General features: G+C 33.4%; 1 protein-coding gene across 11 annotated transcripts in view; it reads left to right on the top strand.

The window, feature by feature from the left end:
- The window catches only part of LRRFIP2 (LRR binding FLII interacting protein 2), a 62,870-nt gene that overhangs the window by 20,029 nt on the left and 17,577 nt on the right, over positions 1 to 25,264 (top strand). For 5 of the 11 annotated variants that reach the window (XM_069769960.1, XM_069769944.1, XM_069769979.1 and 2 more), the window contains exons 3-6: positions 3,255 to 3,341; positions 21,878 to 21,922; positions 22,591 to 22,704; positions 23,157 to 23,228. In XM_069769960.1, coding sequence (XP_069626061.1) covers positions 3,255 to 3,341; positions 21,878 to 21,922; positions 22,591 to 22,704; positions 23,157 to 23,228 — 318 coding nt within the window. Of the gene's footprint in view, positions 1 to 3,254; positions 3,342 to 4,830; positions 4,882 to 7,646; positions 7,701 to 9,494; positions 9,561 to 11,561; positions 11,604 to 12,552; positions 12,619 to 14,082; positions 14,158 to 14,911; positions 14,960 to 15,044; positions 15,090 to 16,452; positions 16,501 to 16,593; positions 16,648 to 19,373; positions 19,482 to 21,877; positions 21,923 to 22,590; positions 22,705 to 23,156; positions 23,229 to 25,264 lie in introns of all 11 variants that reach the window. The other 6 variants (XM_069769929.1, XM_069769930.1, XM_069769936.1 and 3 more) reach the window with 2 other exon arrangements.

The following is a 25,264-nucleotide window of genomic DNA, read 5'->3' as shown; positions in this document are numbered from 1 at the left end:
TTTCATTTTAGCCACCAGTATAAGTGTACTGATATGGTGCTAACAGGTTTGGATACCTCATCTCTTATTTGCAGTTGAAGTGTTCAAGAACCTTCAGCTACCGCATTTCTTTATAGCAGTTGGAAGTCCCCTTTAGAAACTTCTAAAATAAAGTGTCGGATTTGCTAGATCTTGGACCATCCACACTTTAATTTTTATTTCAGGAAAATAGGAATTTGGTATGTTATATCACTTTTTAACAAGCTGTACTTCAATTAGATGATACTGTAATATTTTTATCATAAATAATGTATTTTATTTATGTGTGTCTGGTCTAAAGACTGTACAGAGAATAATGAGCAATGAAACTGAAATCAAGACTGTAGTGGCCAGTCTGTAGTTTTCTAAGACTGGAATTTGTTTAATGCAAGCTGTAGAAAGCAACCTGGACTGACTCCCAAGCTCCTATGAGCAAGCAATAACAATGTATTTGGAATGCTCTTAAATTCAAATACTAATTGAGTTAGAAAAAGCATTATAACATGACTGCCTGTCCTTTTGCTGTTTTTTTTTCTAAAAAATAAACAGTAGTCTAGATTTTCTTTCTCTGCTGCTTCTACAGTCCAAACAGCTTCATCTTCTCAACTCAGTTCTCTATCCAAAGCTGTTGTGGCACTGTATTTCCCTTAGCATATCTTTAAAGACTTTATTTCAACATAGCTGAAGAATTTAATTTGTGACGAGTTTGTTGGTGGAAATTTGTTTCGCAACTTTTATGGGCTTTCTTCAGTAAGACAATAGAGTGAACAGCAGCACCCGGGAAGAAAACTATGTCCTTTTGAATTATGGTTATTTCTTTATTAATGGTAATTTTGAATTTCAGTTACATAGTTACCAAGATTTGTATGAGTGCTCTATTAATAACATGAGGTCTGCTCTCTAACAATTCTGCTGAGAATAAAGAAATATTCAGCATGATGGCCTTTCAAATGGTAATATGATTTGTCTCATGCCATAAGGTTTGGTGAAGGAAACCCAAGAACTGCACTTTCAGTCAACTTGCCATCTTCTTTGTCTTTTTGAAATCGTGTACTTTTTCAGAGGAATCTAGTTGCTCAGATTAATAATTAATGTAATACCAAACCATTTTTTGCTAAAAAAATTCTCTTAAAAGGCAAGATAATTTTTTTCCTCAATTTCAGACACCTATTTTACGACAAATGTTTGTAGAATTCTCCTGTATTTTATGAAGGGTTTAGTAAATTGGAAGAAAATTTGTTTCCCCTCTACTGCAGGAATGTGAAAGTTAGGTCTCTGGCTGTAGGACTAGAAGAAAGTGGGGAAATGTGGATTGATTTTTAGCATGAATCTGTAAACAAATGCACTTTCTAGCTTTAACAGTAAGGCCTTACTGGAGTCTAAAGGCTAGATGCGTGTATCTGGTGATTTATAGACAGAACTAAACCCAGACATATCAGCTCTTTGAGTCCTTTCTGTGCTGCATACATGTCTATGTGAAAGTTTATATGCGCAGAGCTATGACTACAGACAATTACAAAGTGCGGCTGCAAGTGAGAAAAGACTTCCTGTTGCACGGGAATTCCCTTGCTTTTCTTGTGTGCTGTCATCATGTAGGAAGAGCAGCAGCTTTATGCTGCTATGAAAAAAGATTATATTGTGGCAGTCAGGAGTGCTGACACAGACTTTGAATCGTTTCATCTCAGTATGCAAAATATAGAAAAACAATCTTAATGAGAGTAATTTGAAGTTAAGACAAACTATTTTAAGTAATAAAGCTATAATGTGTTTGCCTTCTTTCTTGTCACTATTTGATAGATATTTTTGTACCTGTAGTTTAGTCATAATTTAAAGTTAAACCCTGAGTTAAATACTCCTTCCTTTTTCCTGAAGCACAGTAAAAGATAGTTACTTGCAATTGTCATGGATTTTATAGGTCTCTAGTATTTTACATAAATCTATACTGTGATAGTGGCAAAAGCAGAAAAAAATTATCCTTAACCAAAGGCAAAATTCCACTGAATTTTACATTTTTAAGAGGCTCTTTAAAATTAAATGGTTTGGATATTAGGAATTCTTAAATTTTGGCTGCTGGTGTTTCTCATAAGTTTTTAATTAACACTAGATAGAAAACTGGAATTTTTGGTGGAAAACTTGTCTTCAGTGGTTTAATATTTCAAGAATTTAAGAGAAAATTTTCATCAACTCATTATTCGAACATGAAAAAACTGAGGTTGTGTTTTCCTCAAGAACTAGCTTCATGTCAAAATTATTGCATGATGTAATTAACTAACTGATTAAATTTGAGGTAGCATTTAGTGTCTGAAAGACAATATGTTTCTTTTTGGTTGAGACTAGATAGAGAGCGGAGGAAATACATAGCTGTATCTGCCAATAACCAGGTTTCAGAAGCAGTGCAGATGTAACAGCTTTTTGCCACTGAAAAGGGGAAGGTCTTGCTACTGGTTGTCCTGCCTGTCCCTTTTGCTGGGTCTGGTGTTCATAGGACCCTTGTACAAGCCATTTCACTAACACAGCAGAAAACTACTTTTTTGTTGTTGTCGTTGTTAACTTTCTGCTGTGGTAGTTAGTAAAATTGGCTCACAGCAGATTCTGAGTGTTGGGAGTATTAAAGGCTTGAATGAAAAGGTAGGGAAAGTCCCTTTTTGGTGATGGTGAATGTTTAAGTTCGTTCTGGAGGAACTGTAACCCTAAATTTCTTTCTTACATTTGGTCCAATAATGGATTTGATTTTGATTGCTGTTTGAAGTAATTAACTTCTAAGTGATGTTTGCTTTTTGAAATAATATCTAATTATAGCAGAGCCTTTAAATATGACATGAACAGTAGTGGTTTAATATCTTTGTTTTGATTCTTTCTTTTTTGTTTTAACGTCTTCGTGTGGCCAAAGATTCTGCAGCTGCATACATGCCTGTTTAAGTACTATGCATAGGCAAAATCTTGTTAAAGTCTGCAGGACATGAATTTTTAGATTTAGTGATAGTAATACTTTTGAACTCAGTTCTTGAACTCAGTTCTTTTATCAACATGTAATTCTTTCAACTAGTAATGATATCTGTAAAGAGTTAGGTATATATCCCTTCTGAAATTTAATTCTGAGAACTCTGATTTCTTTACTTATGTATTGTGATGTTAGAATCTTAATGTGTTTTTGTGAAGAGATTATTAAATTGAGTACTCAGACCATTATACAAAAAATGTGGGTTTAACTTTCAGTATTTTCTATTTGCTTGTAGGCAGAAGCCAGACTTGCAGCCAAACGGGCAGCTCGAGCAGAAGCAAGAGATATACGTATGAGAGAGCTGGAGCGACAGCAAAAAGAGGTAGTGTAAATCATCAAGAATTATTGCAAACCTTTACTAAAATTCTTAATGTATTTTATTCCTGTATTTGCATCAGATTTTGTCCTTTAGTGTAATTCAGCTGCGTGCTAGTATTTCAGCATCAGGCAACTGTTAGCTTCTCTCTCTCTCCCCCCATACCTTCCTCTTTCCCCTTAGGCTATATACCTAAAAGGATAACTTGCTTTGTATTTACCTGTGGATAGCACCTCACAAAATATTAATCTGAACATTCATTTTGAACTTCCTTAATAGTTACACTTGTATTGTGGAAAAAAATCGGCTATACAAAATAGGCTATTAGCACTCTTGCTTTCAGATGAAAAATAGAACTGTTTTAATGTGATTTTTAAATTCTAGCTTTACAGGCAAAACAGATGCTTGGATGTTTTACCTTTAACAAATGCAGTAAATTCAATGCTAGCAATCAAAATTGGATAAAGATTAATCTAGAAGTTTATCTTTAGATATTTAAAGGGCTGAGGCTTGCTTATTTGATTTTAAATGAGCAGAAGAGAGAACATAATGACAATGTCCAGAACTCAGGCTTGCATAAATAATTTTACATAGAGAGAAACAGTTTTCAACTTCTAATATGAAGTTTAATATTGTCTGGATTTGAATGACTAGCTTTGTGGCTGAGTCAGCTGGTGACTTTTGTGCTTTTATAAGAACAATTACTTAATACATAGCAGTTTCTTTGCTGCTTGTTGCTGTGCAAGAGATCCATGTAAATATGGATAACTGGCAGCATAGCATAAATAATTAATATGACTGTACCCAAAATGTACACTGCCTAATGTATAGGCTAAACAAATATGAAAAAGTGGAGAGAATTATTTTGCGCTGTTTTTAATGTGTTTACGCTATACGTAGTAACTGGTTAATTTGGATATGGGACTGTACATATGCAGTTTTCAGTCAATTTCTTCCCATATGGATTATACCAAAAGTATGCACAATAAATACTTATTGTCAGGACCTTTATTTTGAAAAAATTAATAGAATTGGGATAATATTTACACATACGGTTGTATGTTGCTCCACACATTTCTGTAAAAAAAAAAAAAAAAAGTTGCATTTCTTGAGAAACAAACCTAGGAACCAGATTTTCAGCAGACTGGTTATTTCATGGTTATTGCATTTGATTCAGGTTTTGACATAGCATGCATTGAGATTTATTATTTATCATGATTACATTCAAATCCATATAAATGCCGATATTCGGGGGGTTTTTTGCTGGGTAATTTACAAGTGCAATTTACAAAACATGTTTCTATCTCAATTCTGTATGGTTCTCATTATTCCATACTTTCAGTTTTCTAACTGCTGTAGGTATCTGATATTACAGTGAAGATTACATGGCAATTAATTTAGATTTTTCCAAATTTTTGATTTGGGAATCCAGTTTTGTGTGGTGACTAATCTGTACTGTAAATGGTTTGTTTGTTTTTGTTTTTACATTCTGTAGTTTTCTCAGCATTCATATGATAGAAAATGGGCTCATATCCAGAAATGGATGGTAGGCTAAAACCACCTGTTGAGCATGTTTTTGCCACTCGGAGAACTAACATAGGATTTGGAGGAAGTAATTTACTAATGGTTTGCTGTGTGTCATTTCAAAGTGTTCTGTTACTGAAAACAAATATGTATAAACTCTATATAGATGTGATATGGACGGTATTTTATAGCAGCAAAAGACAAACTATGAAATCAGATGCTTTTCTTAAAATGAAATGTTGGGAGGTTTTTTTCCACCATGTGCTGGCTTGTCATGAATCTATTTAAAATTAAATTACATTCGTTTCAATCTAGGTAAACATCTTTTCAATAGTAAATGTTTTTATTTCAGTTAATTGCTGGAGTTTGGGGTTTTTACTCCTTCTTCTTAGCAGACTTACATTTATTTGTTTCTTCTTTGAGTAACGTGCGAATGCTAGTATTTTCACTGATGATTAAGTCACTTCTATGACTTACAAAAGTCAATTATAAAAGATTGGAAAACCCCAAGCCCTAAAAAAGACCCCATGCATCACTTGCATCCTTTTACCCCTTGCCTCTTGTTTTCAATTAATAATGATAAAATATTTGACTGTTCATTTATTTAGATTAAATCCACTAAGTAGGAAGGAGTAGAGATAGTTGAGTTACAATCCAAAAAAGCTTCAGTTCAATTTATAATAATTTAATGCAATGTTTGTTTAGAGAGTTCCTTTCACAAACTTCATGTGCCTCTTAAAAAGGCAGATCAGAGATGTCTCTTAGGTTTTTAGGGAAGTGTTCACTGTGTGAATGCTTTGAATCAAGACGATTTAATTAATACATGCTGAGACTAACCATAAATTCAAATAGTCAAAACTTCCATGACAGTTAATCGGTCCTTCTGTTGAGAAATCCTAGGACTGTCATTAGAATTTTATTTGCAAAGTTGTGCTGACTTTATATTGTCTCTTTGCCTAGCTGACATTTGTGCGTATATTAGTTGTCATGTCACTTAGAGAACAAGAAAGGTTTCTGTTATCTCTTGCTGGAATGCACATTTGAATGCTTTTATGCTGGAGAGCAAGGGTTTCCAAACTGTGGAACACAGACTGCATTTGTGAGCAATCTCACTTCAAAATTAATGGCACCCAACTGAATGCCACCTTCTTTTTGCACTCGTAAAAGGCATATCTACTGCAGGAGGGTTCTGAGGAGATGTGCACTCTCTTCCTGGATTGGGAGACGTAACATCTGTCTTAGATAAAGTGCATATTTCAAACTTAAATTCTTAGAAATCAAGCTTGATAGCTACCAGCAGCAGCTATCTTTACAATATGTACTGTAGTACTTTATCCTTTTGACCTGAATATGCTGAATGCTTAACACTGGCTTTCTATTTTCTGATTCTATGTCAGGAACAGACTTGTTACCCTAAGTAAATTACCAACAGAAGTGTACAGAAAATTGTATCAGAAGCTGAAGTTTTGCATTATAGGAGCATATTATTAGCTGGGGTGTTATACTGGCAATTAAGAGGAATCTTATATAAACAGCAAACTGTCTGCATGCAAGCTGCAAATGTTATTAACCGGTATTTGTTCATTTAGACCACAGGCACGAGGTATATTTAAAATTGGCAGTGATCTGACCTTACCGTGTTGAAAAGTTATATAGCATAAATATTCATTTTAAACCTCAAAGCAGACACTATAGAGAGGAAGACTAAAACGTTATTATGAAATGAACCTCTTTGGGAAATTATTTTCCTGCGGAGTATTAATTAGGCCTTTTGAAATGTCACAAAATAATATTAAACAAGTTAATGTATCCAATGATAATGTAGAAAATAACCATGTGACCATAAGCAGTATGAAAGCCAGCTTTAGAGTTTGGATATCCCATCTATGATCTGGAGGCTGAACTTCTGACTTTAGAATGTCTTTAGAATAGTTTGACATTGAAAACTGTAGGAAGTGAGTAATTTAAGGAAGGATTCCTAGTTCTAGAGCCCCGTTGTAGTCTTCAAATGGGGTAGTTTAAAACTTAGGTTGTTATTAACATGCTTACCTACTGTAACTAAAAATTTGAGAAGCTTAAGGCACGTTAAACATTTTAATTTTTTATTTTAAATTAGTTCTATTTTTGTCCTGATGCTTCTCACATATTCCTTTGTGTGAGCCAAAATGAACATTCTCTGATCTTTCAACAGAACAAAAGATATTAAGGTGCCTTAGCTAGTTGTCCTCCCCCAAATTTTACAAGTTGGGTTTATTATTTTCACTGTCATTGTAGAGCAGAACTGCCTATAGAACTTAAAATTGATGAATTTGCTTAAGAAGCTTTGTTCCTATGATAGAGGAGAAAATCTGAAATATGTATGAGGTAACTTGAGAATAATCATCTCTATTAGGGCTAAAGTAACTTTGTAAAATGTTCATAATCTGACTGTAGTAATTATATAGTAAATTTCTTACTAATGTAATTTTGTAAAGCTTTTAATACTGTAATCAGAAGAAAATTGACTACTGAACACTAATTATTAATTATATTAACCCCCCTTATTTACATCTCCTAATGTAGTGTGTTGGCATACTTACCCAAATCAGGTGAAATCAAAGTTCTTCTGACTTGAATGAGTTCACTTGCCACAATGGATTATTCAAAATAACACATAGCGTTAAAAGTACTAACAGCATGTTGCTCATCTTTGCTTGCTTTTACTTTGTCGTCATCTCTTTTTTTTCTTTTTTTTTTTTTTCTTTTTCCCCCCTCCTATGAAATAACTTTGCATTTCTTCTTTCTCAGGAAGATTCAGAGAGGGCCAGGTATTCTCACCGGTCCAGTCGACATTCATATTTGGTTTGTGTTCTAACTGTATACTCTCCTTTTCCATCATGGCCTTTTTAAAAAAAAAGGGGGGTTTGGTTTCATTTTCTTAGGAAGCGGATGGTGCTTTAAGTCTTCCAAGTATTAGCAGTTTTAGAGTCAGTATTTTAAGTCACATATAAAGTTAAAGTTCATCTGGTATTTTATTTCCATCAATGTTAACAAGGTAGTTTATTTTTGTGTATTTCAATCTTTGCATTTAAAAATAATCTCAATTGCCACATTTTAATTCTTTTACTATGCTTTTACTATAAATACCTTGTGCTTTTTTTCCCTTTTCTACGTATATTTATTTACAGTATATTTTTGTTGCTGAAAAAATTTGAGTGATGTTTGAAGACTGGTTGGAAATATATGTAGTTCAACAATTAGTTATTTGGAATAACATATATAATGACAAGTTTTAAGTGTCATCTTTTAGTGTTATTCCAGTCTAATATGATTTATTTCTTTTTTAAAAAGCTGAGTAATTGTACTCGGGCTTCAGATATTGCCAATAGTAAGAATTAATTGGCTCGTCTTGAAGTGGTAGAGTGTTAAGATTCTTACATAAGTTGTCAGTTGGCTTATGATTACTACTACACATCACATTTCATAGTCACATGTGAAGGTTCTATTAATGATCACACACTGGTAACGTTTAGATAAGTCTAATGGGAAAAAAAAATCATCTCTTTCCCATTTTCCCTATCTGTCTCAGATATTTTGCAAAGAGGCAAATTTCATTTAATAAAGTAAATACTACTGCTGAGTCAGAGTCATCCTGAATCAATGCTACTTACTGAAGATGAGTAATACTTTGTAACTTGGGCTTTCATTCCAAACTGATGCTGATGGTCCTCTGCTCACTGTTGTTTCTTTTCTTGCACTTTAAGTATTATGGTGTTTCTGTAATATTTGTGGAAGAAAAAGTAGTAGCACCTTAGGATACAATTTGAAGAAGTTCGATATGATGCAGGGTTATATTTTCTTGAGAATGTGTGGATATATTATTCATTAGTGGCCAAGACTTACCTGAGTGATGCAAGGTATCCCAAAGACTGCTAATAGAAGTATTTCTTGTATTGTACAGGCTCTCCTATATCCTCTTTAGGTCATATATGGTGGTAGAGAATGGCTGCATTGAGGGTTTGTAAACATTTTCCTGTTTTTAGTAGATTTGCCTAGAAATCAGCTTGTCATTGATCTGGATATATAGGCCAGGAGAAAGACAAATGACTAAAATAAAAGCGTTGATTTTGTTTACTTTGGAAGGTGGAATAAGCTGTTTCTTTGTGTGACTTAAAAAAAAGAAAAGTGATTGTCACTTACTAAAAGGTTTTGGCAATTAAATGTAATCTTGTGTAATGTCTTGCAAGTCCTGGTGTTAAGTGTTTCTGCAATTTCTCACACAGGTTTTTTTACCAAATCATTTAAATCAGGTAGTGTTGACTACTTTGCAAACAGTAAATGGTTTACAGAAAAAGCATGTAAAATATGCTATGTGGCAACACTTATAAACTTGTGAACTGATACAGGTTTGCTGAGATCTGATCTTGCCTTGATTAACATACAGAATATCCTAAGATGGAGATTAAATAATTTACCCTTGACTAAACAATAGGGTTTGAACTCAGCAGAAAAATGAGCTCATTTTTGGGGGGCTTACCCAGAATTTCTTCAACTGCCTTCATTATTTTGTGCCTTTCAGTGAAGATTAACAGTTACCATTAGAACTTTTAAAAATTATTTTATGTATTGATATATTTTTACAATTTTATTTTTAAGAATTCTTTGGATGTCAGTGGGTCTCACAGGAACAGAGCAAGTACCTCCAGAAGGAGAGATTTTGTGGTGTGTAGCCTGGAATAAGCATGCTCTGATGTGTTCACTTTATAACATTTTCTGTGTCTACTTACCACAGCAGTAGTTTGATGAAAGCATGGTTCTTTATAGAAAACAGTATTAATTGTACTGCTGCAGTGATTGATGTAATCGAACACTTTGTGATAGCAAGTTTGAGGGCTCAAAGAAAGTGTGAAGTGATAAGTGTTCTGTCTTGAAGATAATTTCAAGTCTGAAGGGAATTAATGTCTCCAGTTTTTCCTCTTCTAATGTGCCCAAAAGAGAAGTAAAATGAAGCGGCAAAGGTTGTGCATCAACCTTGACAGGCACAAAGATGTTGCTAAAAGTTACGGCAAGAAACCTTTTTTCTCAATTATGTTGCGATGTTAGTCCTACAGTCAAGGATTGAATACAAACAGAAATTTTACTTTTTCAGAAATGGGTATTTCTGTATATTTTGTGGTATTCCTAGTTTAGGCAATTTAAATATTTGTTAGTATAGACTGTTAAGCTGTTAATAGTTAAGTAAAGGTGTAAGTTCAGTGCTGTGATGATAATGATTATCTGAGTGATCTGTCTCCATTCTCTGGTAGCAAGGTTGCTTATCTGTAGGTAATAATTAAAGATAAAAACTCTTTTTAAAAAGAAAAAAAAAAGTTAAGTTGGTTGAAACTGATACAGTGTCCTATGGGTCCTGTATGGTAATACTTTTAGCAATACAAAAAGGTACCGTAGTCTGTAAATTACATTAATAATATTAAATTATTATTTAATATACTATGAATATTGGATATATTGGAACTATTGAGATAATATGAAAACAATATGAAATAATATGAAGTAAACTTGGCCTATATTAATTTATAAACAAATATAAATTCAAAAACCAGGGAATTTGTGGTGTTTGATGTCTAGAAGGAATTTTCAGACATCAATAGACAGGAAGAAATTTTTCTTTTCTTGTAAGCCTCTCAGTACTCTTGTTGACAATTACACTGGGTAATACTCTAACATGCTATTAATATATCATGTAATGTTCTCAAACTACCTTCAATTTCTGTTTTGTGTTTTAAGAAAGCTTAGGATGATACTAGTAACATTTTGGATTACATATTACCTACAGTCAGAATTGCTAAGTTATACCTGTGGAATTTTAAATGAACTGGAAAAAACAAGCTTGCTTTGAAAATGTAAGATTTGTATGTTTAAAAAAAAAATTAATATATAAACTCTACAAATTCTGCTGTTGTTGAGTGACAAGAAACATGAGGACACCGGCTAAGCTATTATTACAAAGCTGTTTTCATAAGTATTGTTAAGAGTTGCCAAATTTGGTAGACCAGAAATCTTTTTAACACACAGGTGGCCCTTTTGTCCTACTATTCCACCTTTTTCACACACTTGCTCCTTCTGAAGACACCTTTATCCCTCCCTTTCCCCACCTTTGATTCCTCCCCTGATCCCAAGATGCTATTGCCCCCCATCCCATAATGTCTTCCATGCCCTGTAGGCAGTAACCTCCCTCAGTCTGTAAGGTGCCCCAGAGAGCCCCCACATGGTGGTGGATTTCACACCTGCACAGGGGGGCTGACTGATGGTCCTTTGGGCTTCTTTGCCTGTGTGGAGATGAGCCTTTTACAACATAACCTAACAAATACTGGCTCAGTTTAATACAATCTACCGTACGAGACTGTGCTTAATTATTTAAAGTTTTGTTACCAAAACCACATGAAATATTTCATGTAACCTCTTGCTGTCCAAAATTATCTCAGGAACTGGAATGCTGTTGGGGGAAATAAAAATAGTTTTTATTTAAAAGTGTTCCAGCCTCAGAATGCCCTTTAGATTGCATGAATGGCATTCCTTCATGTATAAGTTGTCATAATTAGTAGAATATGTTTTCTTGTAATTCCCTTTTAAGTCTTTTTAGTCATTCTTTGAAAAAAGCTAATTTTTATATCCCTTGGTTTTTTAACTTCATGATTTTAATTTCATTTTCTCTTACTTCAGTATGACAGTGCTAAGGATAGATCTACAAGATACTCGGTCCCTGTATGTTAACATTTTGCATGTCTTTGAGTGAAGACTGCTTTTGTGTTTTGTTTTTAGGGTGTAATGGCACTAACTAGCTACTTTGAATTATTGATTTTAAAAAGTATATAAATTTGTACTATCGCACTTTCAGACCTAGAATAGCAGTACGATTCTAACACTTGCCGTAGAATGCATGTGTAAGCTTTTTCTGGGAGAAAATCTAATGAAGTCACATATTACAGACAGCTGTCTTTACTGTAAGCACTTTCTAGTATTTATCTGTTATTTCTGAACTTCGTAGTGAAGTGACATACAGATTAGAATTGGAGGACATACTTGAAAAAAAGTCTGTGTATGCATGTGTTTGTATTCTCCATTTCCGTATAGAAACTTTAACTTAATCTAATGGAAAATTATTTCAGTCATGACAAAAAGCAGGTGATTTGTTATAACTTCAAAAAAAATCCTTCTTATTTGTTATGAAGTGGTAGTAGAGTGCATCACGTTCTCATTGGTATTATGCCAAGTGAGATTTGTGTGTGTCTCCTTAAGCAATGACAAGCACCAAGTACCACTAAAAGGAATATGTCAGCAACTTAAAAAGCAGAATTTATTTAAACAGCAGTGTTATATGAATTAGCTACAGATAGGCAAACACAATATAGTAATTAAAATAGCCTGTAATATTAAGCTTTTTTAGTTTATTTATTGGTTTTACATTTTTTTGTGAAATGTGAACTCTGGCTTAAGCCAAGTCTGTGTTAATCAGGGATAAGGTTGGTTATAGTTTCACTTGCCAGTCTTTTTTACACAGTGATAGAAGTATGGCCTATTATTCTAATCATGTAGTTAGAATTTTCTGTGGTTCTGTTGTAGATAATAAAAACCTTAAATCCTTATGTTTATCTTCTTTAAATTTTAAGAGGCTGTTATATAGTGGTATTAATTTTCTAAATTTCATTCTTAGAGTCATGCTTACAGTGAATCTCATAGTTCAAAGAAGAAAGCTGCTTATTCCCGTAAAGATTTGTTGGTTAGTTTTCTACTATAATATTTATTATAAATATACTAACTGTGTAGCGTTACATACTGATACAGTTATGGATAAATTTATTAGCTTGCTGACATATGCGTAAATGTTTTCAGGAAAAAAGAAACCTCTAGTATTGACCAAATTCTGACCTGAAGTTGAGTGTTTGAAACCCTTCTCATGGCAGTGGAATCCCATGAATAGAACCAGCTTAATAGAAATTACATTCTGTTGGAGGCCTGGGGAAGGCTTTTGGAAATATTTAAAAGTGGCACTTCTCTGGATTAAAGTTTATTCAGTCAGGATGGAGATACGTGTTCTATTATTTACACTTTGTCCCTTATCAGTTAGAGAAATGTTAAATGTAGATGTAAAGCATATTGAATTTACCATAAACCTTGACATTAACCCAGTGAACTGTTGAGAAAGGCATGTGGATTATTGTGGTCTTCCAAAAACTAATCTAGAAAGTTCAGCGTGTAATATATGTGAATATAGTGCCAAGAAATTAAATATTTTGGAGGTAATTTTTCAGAGGGTCTTGGCACTGATGAATGAACAGTTGCATCAGGGTTTGGGGGAGTCAGAGCAGCAGTGGATGCCTGTGTTGAGACAAGGCTGAAATCTTTTTTGTATTTACTAATAATCATTTGTATTACAGCACTTCTCTGTGCGCTTTTGAGGTGCTATTTTCCTGTTCCCTCAGTTCTGAAATGAGTGATACGAATCTTTCTGCCTCCTGTGGCCTGTTGAGATACAAAGTACTACATGCTGAAAGCACTACTCTTTGCCATGTCTTCATCTCTCTGTTTTTCCTTCTTTATATGTGTATATAATTTTTTTCCTCATATATGCATATATATGCAATTTACGTAGGAAGTGTCAAAAAACAACAGAAATAAGCCAAAGTATAATTGCTAGGCTTTTAACATGCATGTTGGGTATAAAGAACAGTGGTATGGTACAGGCTAAAGCTGATCACATAAACATCCATCCCGCATTAAATTCTTAGGAATTTGTGTCCTTCTGTCTCCCCAAATGCTCTCATTCAGGGTGGTATCTAATGGAAAAAAAAAGATCAAGCAAATCATTGTACTAATTATTAGCAAGTTTTGTTGAGTATGTTTTTCATGTATTTCATGCTGCACTTACCAGGGTTTAGATAAACTTTTCAGGGTTTTCTTATTTATTAGGGAGGGAAAAACCCAAACTGTTTACCACTTTGGGCATGGCATTAAAAATACAGATAATGCTGATTTACAGAGTACATAAGTAGTTTGGGGGTTTTTTATGCTTTACTTACTTCAGAAGGTTATATTGATTTTGGGTCAACATAGGGAGGATTTTTACAGTGTTCTGTACTGGTTCTAAGCTTGGGAATGTTTGGGCAATGTTGAGATAAGACTTTTATTTACAAGATCTACAGATGCAACCTTTGTTTTCTCCTTTCTTTTTTTCCCCTCACAGAGTGGAATTTACTATGATCAAAGAAATTATAGCAGCCTTAGATATAATAAACCAGTTCCTTCCTACCATACTCGGGTCTGTCTCCTCTTCCTATATTAATTTTTTAACTTCTGTAAATTACATATATTTGTTTTTGCTTACCCATGCTGTATGAAGCAAACTTTTATCTATCTTTCTATAACACTGCAAATTATTACAGCTAATAGTAGTTACAATTGTATGTCTTGCTTTTAGGGGTTGCCTTTTATAAAACGTATGGATAACATGCAAGTTACTCTGTTCTGCATATGTGGGGTTTTAAATTTAAAATAACTTGTTTCATGATTGCTGTATGATATAAAGAAAACAACTAGCAACTGTGACAGTTGCTTTTTCAAAGTCCTATTTTTAAAAAAACAACAAAAAGTCTTAAAAGTTTAGCACCAATATACTACTTTCTTTACAGTAATGTAAATGATAAATCAATGGTCTGTTGTGAGAGGGGTAGTATCTTCTAGTACAGCAGCTACTGTCATGGTCAAGTTTAAATAGGTAGCTAGAGGAACTTGATGTGTCTTTTGAAAACTACTTAATTTTTTATCATTCTCTTCTACAAATCTTCTGATAAAAATACCAGATAGCTTTAGGTAATGTTTTAGATTATGATTTCAAAGATAATGGGTTTTCTTGGAGTGTTTATCCACATTTTTCTTAAAGTTCCTGTCTACTATAGATGTAATATTCAGTATTTCAATCTTGAGAACTTTTGGGGAATATAGAGCAATAGATTAAAAAAATCAATGTATGCAGAAAAAGTGTTTCTAACTTTTTTCTATTCTTCACAATACAGTCATCTTCTCTATACAGTGATCCAGTGGCAACAACTAGGAGTTACAGGGTTAGTACAATGTAAAATAACATCTTGCTTATCTTTAGATGTTTGAATGGCCCTCAGAAATATAAAATTACACTTTTCTTCATAGGTGTCTCCTTCTGTAAACACTGGTTTGATAAGAAGTATCAGTTTGGTTCGTAAGCACCATTTGCATGGTTGCCTTAAATTTGTATTGTATGGCCATGAGGCTTGACAGTATTACATGTGCATCTTTTTCATATTTTTAAATAATCTGCAGCTTGTGTGTGTCATTTTGTGGAGGCATTCAGTTTAATGTTTTTAACATTGTTAAATTGCCTCTTTAAAGTATTTTAGTTGTTGCTGTTTTACTGATCTTTTTACAGACAAGCATAAAGTTTATGAATACAACAATGATGCTGAAAGACACTGGGGTTAGAACAAGTTAATCTAAGCATACTAAATAACTGCATGTATAATACTAAAAAAAGTATTTAAAGAAGTTAAGCATTTGAACGAGAAAAATCATTGTCAGGAGATTACAGAGATTTATGGCAAATACATTTTAAATACTTTCAAATAAGATGCCATATTTAAATTTAATAATAATACAGAAATTTAATAGGATGAAAACCTAATCTGCATCTTTACCAAAAAAAAGTAGCTAGAAGTGCCATAAGAATGGCTAAGGTAGCTCTACAGAAAGTTGTCGTCTTTAGAAAGTGACATGCATGCCTGAAACTTTATGCCTTTTGCTGCTATAGTAGTTCAAATCCAACCTATGCTACCGTTTAGAGACATGCTAAGCCTATGTAGAAAATCATCAAGTATTTTTATGTAATGTTTTTATGTCGTTAGTGAGGTCTTGTTCTGCACTTGGATTACAGAGATAACTTTTTTTACTTTGTGCCTATTCTTGAGAAATCATTGGAAGATCCAGGGAGAACAAGACCATAATGACTGCTATTACATATAGTACTAATTTCTACTAGAGAACTCTTCATAGGTAGGGGGAAAGCAGCATGAGACAGTATTTCTTTTTTTTTTTTCCCAAGTGTGTTGCCCAGAGCTGCTTTTATTATACACTGCATAAATAGATTTCAGCTTTGCACCTTGAAACATTCTCCTTCAGGAAAACCTGCATGGGTGAGCACAAAGTAAAACGGATAAGTGTACAATATAGCTTCAGTTCCCAGGGTGGATTAAAACTTTTGAAGGCTTCAGAACAGTGAAAACCAAATTGCAATTTAAATATTTAATTTAATTTTCTTCTGAAAATAGATAAGAATTTATCTTTTAAAAAACTATTTGGCTATTTTTCAAGGCAATTCGTAGATTTATAATTGGAAATAGACATCCCTAATAATAGGAGGAAATGCTGCTGGACATTTTTAAAAATTGTTTGTCCTTTCAAAAAGTATAATGTTAACTGGAAAATGCATAGGTGGGACAAGATAGAGAACATTAAAGTGTGTAAGAGTGTGGCACAATTATTTCTGAGACTGATTATAAATGGTATTTCATTCCCTCTTTCTCAGGCATCTTTGTGCGGTGATGGATTATATAGCTCATATAGTTCTCGCACTGTAAGTGCTTTTGGTTGTTTCTTTCATTATCTTTGTTTTCTGGAGACAAAAATTATGAAAATTGTGAAAATTTCCTTCATAACTTTTCTTTAGCCATCTGAATACAGTTATTCTTCAAGAGCAAGCTCAGTTCGAAGTAGTCCTGTGGTGAGCGTGCCTTTTGCATGATTTGCTGAATGCTTTGATACTAATGCACAATGATTATGAGTATTTACACTGACTCAATTTTTCAATTCCGCATCAAAAAATGTAATTTGTCAGAGATATGATTCTTAGCAAGATGTAAAGTTTTAGCAGTAAGACAGTAAGGTGTAGAAGCAATAACAAATTTGTTTTTCTAAACATCTTTTAAATGTTTGTAATGTATATAATTGGAAGCAATTGGAAACTGGAGTGCAGTACATTGTTGGGGTTACCACTTGATGTCATAGTTGGGGCAGGCACATGAAACTGTTACTACAATACATGTGAAAAAGTCTTTCTTTTTGGGAAGAGGATTAATGCAAACTTTGTTATATTGTGTAGTAAGAAGCAGCTGGCCCATTTTTATGGTGACTGGTATTCAAAACAGAGAAATTTGTTCCTGGATTTGTATTGTGTTAAAAGTGTCATTCCAAAGACGGCTTTTCATGCTGCAAAGTGATTGTAAATAGTTCTGCTCTGTTTCTGCCTCAGAACAACTGTCTTCGTTTCATTGGTACAGCTGCTCATTTGTCATGCTGCACAAAAAAAAGTAGATCAGTGTTCTGCTATGGGTTAAATTGAAATGTTCGGTCCTCTTTTCATTTTTCGCATATTCTTAATGATGTTATAGAGACTAAACAAAACCAGATTTGTCAGAAACTGGGTGGTTTTAGCTACAACAGATGTCAGAGTGAATTTTGAGGGTGTAGAAAAAAGGGAATTTTGCTGTTGTTTTATGAAGTTCTAAAACCTAAGAGGTATTAACATCCATCTGTAAAGTCTCTTGAACTCTGTAAATACTACTTGTCTCCTTAATTTCTCTTAAGATTCATTTCTTAAAAGTATATACTTTATACGTATATAGGAAGATATACATACTGAGATCTGATAGAGATATATATGTGATACCAATAATGCCAAGGTACTATTAATTCACACTAGTGAATAGTCAATAGCGTTCAAAGTATTTGTTTAATGAAATAATTCTGAAAAGCAGATGAAGTAAAAATCTTATTCATAACTTTCTACTGTTTCTATGGTTAATATTTTAGTTTCACTCTGGGTAGTGCATTGGAAGTTAGCTCAGTACTCACTGGAAATGAAAAGAGAAAGTAAGAGAAGATAGAAATGCAGTAGAAAACTCTGGTGAAAAACTGTATGGTGCATCTCCGTCTTAAACGATATCAGTTTTGATAAACGTGTTGAGAAGGATATTAGAAGTGCAGAAGGTACAGCAGGAGGAACAGTAAGGTTTATCAGATGTATGGACTTTTCAACAGCAAAGATAAGTTGGTTTTGAATGAAAAAGCACAGTGTTGTCATAGATTGTTTGTAGCCCTTGACTTGTTTGTTCTTTTGCTGTAAGCATAATACATATAAGCAGAATTATGTTCAGCATCTTTATAATTTGTCAAATGCAACTGAGATAAAGTTTAGCCAAATTTCTGACTGAAAATTTGTTATTTAAAAAAAACAAAGATTATATTTAAAATGTAGATATAGCTGGAAAATTCTTTGTCAGAGAAATAGAACATCACCTAGCAGTGACAAAAAATACAAACTCCTAAACATGCATAATCTGAGACAGGTGTTCATCAGCAAACTGTTTTATACATAGCTGGTCACATTTGCATAAAAGACATCTCACTATCTTTTAATTGGAGTAAGATGAGGCTACATCACTCATGTACATCAAGTACAAAGAAATTAAGAATTATTTTTTTAAATTGTGAAAATTGGGTAGACAATATATTTTCAAACTGTTCAATTAAAGATTTTTCTCTCATATAAGCACTTTTAAAACTAAATATAAAGTTCACAGTATTTTTCTGCCTTTTGAGGTAGAATGTTATCAACACAACACTTGTGATAAACTTAGTCTTCTCATTAAATGCTAGGCTTAACATGCATAATGTTTTCTCGGTTAAATATTTCACTTGAATTCCCATGGCAGTTGTAATCATTGTAACATGGTTAGATATAGTTTGCTTTTTTTACTAGTGATGTGTAGCATTAGCATTTTTTAGGTGCCTGTCTGACATACAGCTTTAGGGAGCAAGCTTGTCTTCTATTGCAAGGCCTCTTAAAATTGTGAATGAGAAGCAGCCCAGATCATATTCATAATTAGTAGTGTTGGGATTGTGTTGATATGAAGAAAAGACAACATTCGTGGAGAAAAATAACAACTTTTATTCATCAACTTCTGGATATATAATTGTTTTTATGCTCTAAAAAACCTTTTTTTAAAACAAGATAATTTTTATAGCTTGTGTTTGGCACTATATTAATACTAAACCCTTTCGTATCTCTGATTGTATTTTTTATATTACTCCAAATGAGAAAAATGAATCAATAGTAAATGTCCATTGCTTTTAATTTTGGATACAGTAAACTATAAGAATAATAAACATGCTAAGAGAGTGTTTAAAAAACAATGCATATGCTGACTAAAGTATTCACATCAGTGTGGCACACGTTTTATTCATGTAGACACACTTAAAATAGCAAAAATGTAGAAGACAAGTAAGTTTTTACAGCTGTTAAACTGTTAGAAAAGCAAGAATAAATTGCAATAATGGAGATTTAAGTTTGGATTTCCTGTTTGTGGGTTTGTTTTTTTTTTTAAATAAGCTTTTGTTCATTCTGTGGTATCATCTTCAGTTCTCTTTCACCCTTCTTATCTTTTGAAGTCCTCTGATTTTTCTGATCAAAGTGAAACTGCTGCTGACTATTTTAGTCGTTCCAACCGCAGGGGAAGCATTGTTTCCGATGCAGATGATGTCCAAGGTTTGAATAGTGTGAGTGTAATGCTTGTTACTATACTGTGGTGAATACAGCAAACTGACTAACCATGGATTTTCTTTTCATACTCTGAAAGAGTAAATACTGTAAAAGCATTCAGAGTTATTTAATGGGAAATAGGTTTGTTGAGAGGTTGGGGCTGTTTTTTGTATAAAAATGTCTGGAGTCTGAATTTTTAAAAAGCATGCTGATTTATTTACTTTAAAGGGGATTTTGCCTGTTGCTAGAAGCATGTGACAAGTGTTAACACTTCACATTTTTTGTGTGTGATAAGCTTAAGCATCTCTTAAATATAAAATGTTGAGCTTGTTTTTTCTTATGGAAATTGACAATGTCTGGGGTTTTGGTGTATTTTTGGAATACTACTACTTGGTTTAGTGACAAAAATAAATACTTACAACTGTGCCCTTGCTAGTGCATTTTTAGTGTTCATTCATCCTAGATGAGAATTGGTCAGGATCCATTAATGGAGCACTCATTGTTGGCTACATTCTTGAGCAGAATCCCAAGTTAATAGAGTGTGTTACAGGAAAATTATCATGATGGTTTTCCTGTGCATCCCTTTACACCAAACCTAGCTGCCTTCTCTTTATTGCTGCTGTAAGTTCTAGAAATTCTTGTTACTTGCAGTCAAAACTTTCATGTTTAATAGTGGAGAAAAAATAGGGAAATTTCTGTTCTTGAGCATGTCTTTGAAGTAATAGCGTTAGCGCATGTGGTAGGAGGAGAGGTTGAGAGAACTGGACTTAGTTGGGCAAAGGCGAGGCTACATGGTAACCAGCAGCCTGCAACTGCTTGATTAGGCAACAGCCAAACTCTTCATACCCACGCCAAGCAGTGCAACAAGGGGCAGCAGTCTCACGCTGCACCTTAGGAGGTCCAGAGGAGACACTGCAAGAAGCTCTGCAAGGAGGTTGGCGTTGCAATCTGACAGGTTACAGCAAGGCTGGAGAACCTCCATCCTCAGGAGATGGTGAGACTTAGCTAGACAAAACCACAGCTGACCTGGACTGTTGGCAGCAGTTCTGCTTTGGATGGGAGGCTGGACTAGGTGACTGCTAGAGTACCCCTACAACCACTTTCTGTGATTCTGCATTTACATTATTTAATACTCTTACAGTGCTATATAACTTGTATTGTAATAATGCATGGTATTTTATTGTCTGTACACTCTCAAACCATGAAAGACCAATCATTTCTCCAGTTTAAATTTTAGCTTTTTTTTTCCTCTTTAATAAACCTGCTTTTCTGAAATTAATGCTCTGCTAAAAGAAAATGTGGAGGCTGAGACTGGCAATTATGCTACCTTCTCAGTTGCTTTTATTACCATCATCATTACTATGTATTACTAGATTCCAAATTTACGTTTTAAGTTATTCCAAATGGATACTTCAGATCAATTGGATTCTTCACATCATTTTATTTTCACAGTGGTGACAAATATTTGCAATTTACAATTTCAGTACATCATTGGAGGTGGTGAATTTGCCATGGAGATACAATGTTGCTTCTATAGAAACCACAATAGAAGGAAAAAGAAAGATCTCAAAGTAACATCTGTTTCTACTGTGATTGTAGAAGACTTCCAAATCTCTTCTCTCTGGGCTGGGAGAAAAACAGGTGTTCTCAGAGAAGCAAGATGTTTGAGATACCATACGCAGTATATCATACTTGTTTTTTAAAATATGGCAACATGTTAATGTCTTAATTTAATTCCACCTATTTTGATTCATAAAAATGTAGAAAATATGGAAATCTACAATATAATTTTGCAATATCAGAGTTTCCTAAATAAGGAGGAGGGGTGTGGTAGTTCTTTTGCTTAGGCTTCAATACATAAAATATAAATTGAAATTATTTTTTAGGTTGCTATTAACTAGTACACTTTAGTTATGGGCTTTTACCTGAATTGGTTTTGTCCTGATATAATTGCAGGTTTCACCAAAGAGTTTGAAGGAACAAATGTGTTTTCTAATAACTAGGACATTCACACTGGTGTCACTGATTGAAGTGCACTTGCATGAAGTTTGTGTTTGTTATGCCACCAAGTGTTGTAGTCACTACTGTGTTGAAATTTAAAATAGTGAAATATGTTTTATTGTTCAGTACTTTAATATTGGTAATGACTTTATAAAAACGTTAAGAAGTTTCTGGCTTTTTCTTTACAAGCATTCATTTATTTTGCAATTGAGGTAAAAACTACTTTTTCAGGCTGAATATTTTTTTCCTGTCTTGATCTATGCTAACTTCTGGAATTTCATTGTTTTTTTAATTTTTATTGTTTCATTTTCCGTTCTTACATATTTCTCAATATCTTTGAACAGAAGATGGTGATTCAGTAGTCCCTCATTGCAAAAGGTGTATTGTGATCACTTTCCCTTTTTTCTTTCAGCTGGAAGAAAAGAGTGAAAAATCACATTCAGAAATATTTTCAAGGGTAAGATTTTTTTAATTTAAAAACTATTGAAAGTCAGTGTTCATCCACAAATTTATAAGTATTAAAATAGTTTAAAAAGTATAATGCTGTGTGGTTTTAGTAGATTTTATTTTAGTTATTTTTAAAAGGTTGCAAAGAGATATTTTAGACATATTTTTAATCTCCAGAATTAATGCTTTCTGTCTTTTATTTCCTGAGGAAATAATTTTATTCTTTAGTTTATGTTTAGCAAGTATTAGTTTCTTACAGAATTTATCTTCTGTCACAAATATTTAGCAGAAAAGGTTGCATTATAAGAGGCTAGGGTTATAAAAATTCATGTGCTAGATTCCACTGGAGACTTTCTTCTGAATCTTGGGTGACAGAAATTATAATTTTTAGAAATAATTTAAAATTCTCCAGTTTTTCAGCACTAACAGCCTCCTTATGAGAGTCTTCTGAACAGATGACTCGAAACTGTAATGTTGTAATAACTGATAAGTCATCAAAGAGAACCCAAAATTTCCCCAAGAAGAAACATAAGTGCTAGAAAATAATCAATAGAAAATATTGTCTATAAGCTAATATTAAGAAATGGTAAAAAGAAGAGAGAAGAGTGTTCAATGACTGTGAAGAAATTTATAAAGAGTAATGTATGATTCCTGATACAATGTTTTTGCCTTTTTAAGCCATCATCTCGCAATTCAGTAAGTGCAACTCCTCTGAGTGGCAACTCATCTAGGAGAGGAAGTGGAGACACGAGCAGTTTGGTGGATCCTGATGCGTCCCTCAGTGAATTACGGGTAAACTGCATTTTCAGAGAATTTGGAGCTAGTTTAAAATTGTATTTGTGGTTCGGAGGAATTTTTCTTTGCTACAGAACTTCTGGTTTCTTAATAGTAAGAAAAAGTTACAAGGATGTAATTTTCAATCACAGAAGATTTCTGTACTTATCTTGGAAATTGTATTTCTTGTGTTCATAAATATTTATAGTGCTAACAGTTCAGCTTATGTTAAAATAAGACTTCATTTATGTCAAATTTGAAACAATTCTGTCCTATTTGAGATGCCTTGGATTCACGGATATAAACAAAATCTTAATCTCCATCAAGTTGTTGTGAATTAATTATAATTTCTGTGAATTGTTGCAGGCTTTGGCATTTGACAGAAATGCATGTAAACCTTTTAATGCTTTTTCGACTATAAATTCTTTCCCCATACTACTTATGCAATGGTTCATTCCTATGTCCTGCAGGATATCTATGATCTTAAGGACCAGATACACGATGTAGAAGGGAGATACATGCAGGGACTTAAAGAACTAAAGGTATCAGGGCTCCTCCCAAGCATGCGTTCTGTATGGGTATTTTTGGGTAATGGAGATATTGCTGGTTCAACTAACTATATAAGGCTTTACTAACAAGTTTTTTAATTTCTTTAAAGCATGTATCTAACTTTTAATGCATAGAGAGCATCAGCTTAAATTTGTCATGTGAGTAAATTAAGATATGATTTAAATGTACATGAGAGTATATGTTCATTATTTGACTTATGTTAAAATAGTATTAAACTTTCATATTTTTAGCAGGTGTTTTCTGTTAAGATAATGAGAGGTTCAGTTTATATTTTTTAGAGTTTTGTTGGAAAATAAATGGATATTCAAAATAATTAGTATGTATTGAATGGGAAAGAAAGAAATGGGATATAGTTATGACAAAAAGAATTAGTCTTCCAAGTTTCAGCAAGTACTACATCTTACAAAGCAAAACTAACGTAATAATTTTGAAAGATGTGCTGAAATGAATCTGAGCAGGCATATTGCTTGCAGGAGAAGATTAATTTTGTTTTAATACTTTGCCATTAAGAAAGAATTTTTTTTTTTATGCTTATGGTTTACATTCCCACTATCTTTGTCTAAATTATAGGTTGGTGTTTTCAGCATTACGTTAATGAGATTTGTCTGTATTTTGACTTGTTTAAATTAGTATGTATGCTTTTCTTTTTAAGTGTTCACACAATTAACAGTTTGCAGTTAATTTAAAGTATGATTATTTTCCTCTCTTCTGTGCTGAAGGGAAACTGAATACAACGAATGATGTGGCTTACAAATCTTTTTCAGGGTATTTGTTCTGTTCTCTTTCCTGTTATCGAATTGGTTCCATGTAAAAGTAAAGAGATCTTTCCTAATTTTTTATATACATGTAGAGACTGAATTTAATGAATGCTCCTTGATTTCCTTGATTAAACAACATATTAGATGGTATAGTAAAGAGAAAATATGTCATTTGAGCTGTTCAGTGTAGCAAAAATTATTTCCTCTTTAGAGGTTAAGTAACTTTCAATCAGATAGCCTTATGCTCAGAAGAAGTATGTCTGGTTTTAAGCATATTGCCATATGAATATTAAAAGGACTTCAAAGAGCAGTAGATTACAAGATTATTAGACATAGCTGTGATTGTACTAAGTTTGAATAAAACATGAGATTGCTTCATGTTTTCAGAATAGATCTAACTCTGTTTTGCATGTTTGCCAGCATCTCATGACTACTGTTCTGAATCATTACTAATGCACTATTATTTACTGTAATCCGTTACAGTTACCAAAGACCACAGGTGTGCAATAGACAGTAAGATCTTGATCTATGCTTGGCTTATGAAATTGAATTGCATTTTATGCTATTGTTAGCAATATGTTCCTAAGTTGATTTACCTTCCGTACCGATTCTTTTGAGCACCCTACTTTCTAATTAGGAAGGTATTGCCTTTTTCTCAACTTCTGCTTTAGTGGTTTTGTCTTGTGTACATTAGAAGTTAACTAGGATGACTGCTTTTATGCTTCTTTTAAGGGTTTTTTTCAGTGGTTGAGTAACAGCGATTTGTAATCACACTATCTTCCTATCTCTGTGGCTGTCCATCTCTCATGCTGCTAAGAGTGTGGTTTTTACCTGGCTACAAAACTGCTGGGTGTCAGCAGAATAAACTCTAATGTGGATAGTTCTGATTTAGTTAAGTCTTCAAATCTTTTCATGTCTCAGTTTGATTCAGTTTTGTTGATTCTTTCTATATTCTCTTACATCAGCTAGAAAGGAATCCTTTTTCTTTCCTCAAAATTTTTCTTTTATGTAGTTAACAGAATATTCTCTTGATGTCTGCTGGCTTTAATCACCTTGTTCTAGCCAAGTAGGCTAATTTGCATAGCCCTTTGGCTTTACTTGATAGAATTGTGGGTGGTATTTCTTCATAGCTTTAGGTTATGTGCAGAGCCTTATCACCCATTTTTATTCCAGTCGTTTCCCACTGCTTCATCCTTAGGCATCCCACTGCCTCATTCAGTGTTTCCGAAATTCTTCCAAATCCATATTAC

The sequence above is a fragment of the Haliaeetus albicilla genome, chromosome 2 (genome assembly GCF_947461875.1).
Source record: "Haliaeetus albicilla chromosome 2, bHalAlb1.1, whole genome shotgun sequence".
Taxonomy (NCBI): domain Eukaryota; kingdom Metazoa; phylum Chordata; class Aves; order Accipitriformes; family Accipitridae; genus Haliaeetus; species Haliaeetus albicilla.
Note: the sequence above shows the minus strand (reverse complement) of the source record. Positions and strands in the feature narration are given on the sequence as shown.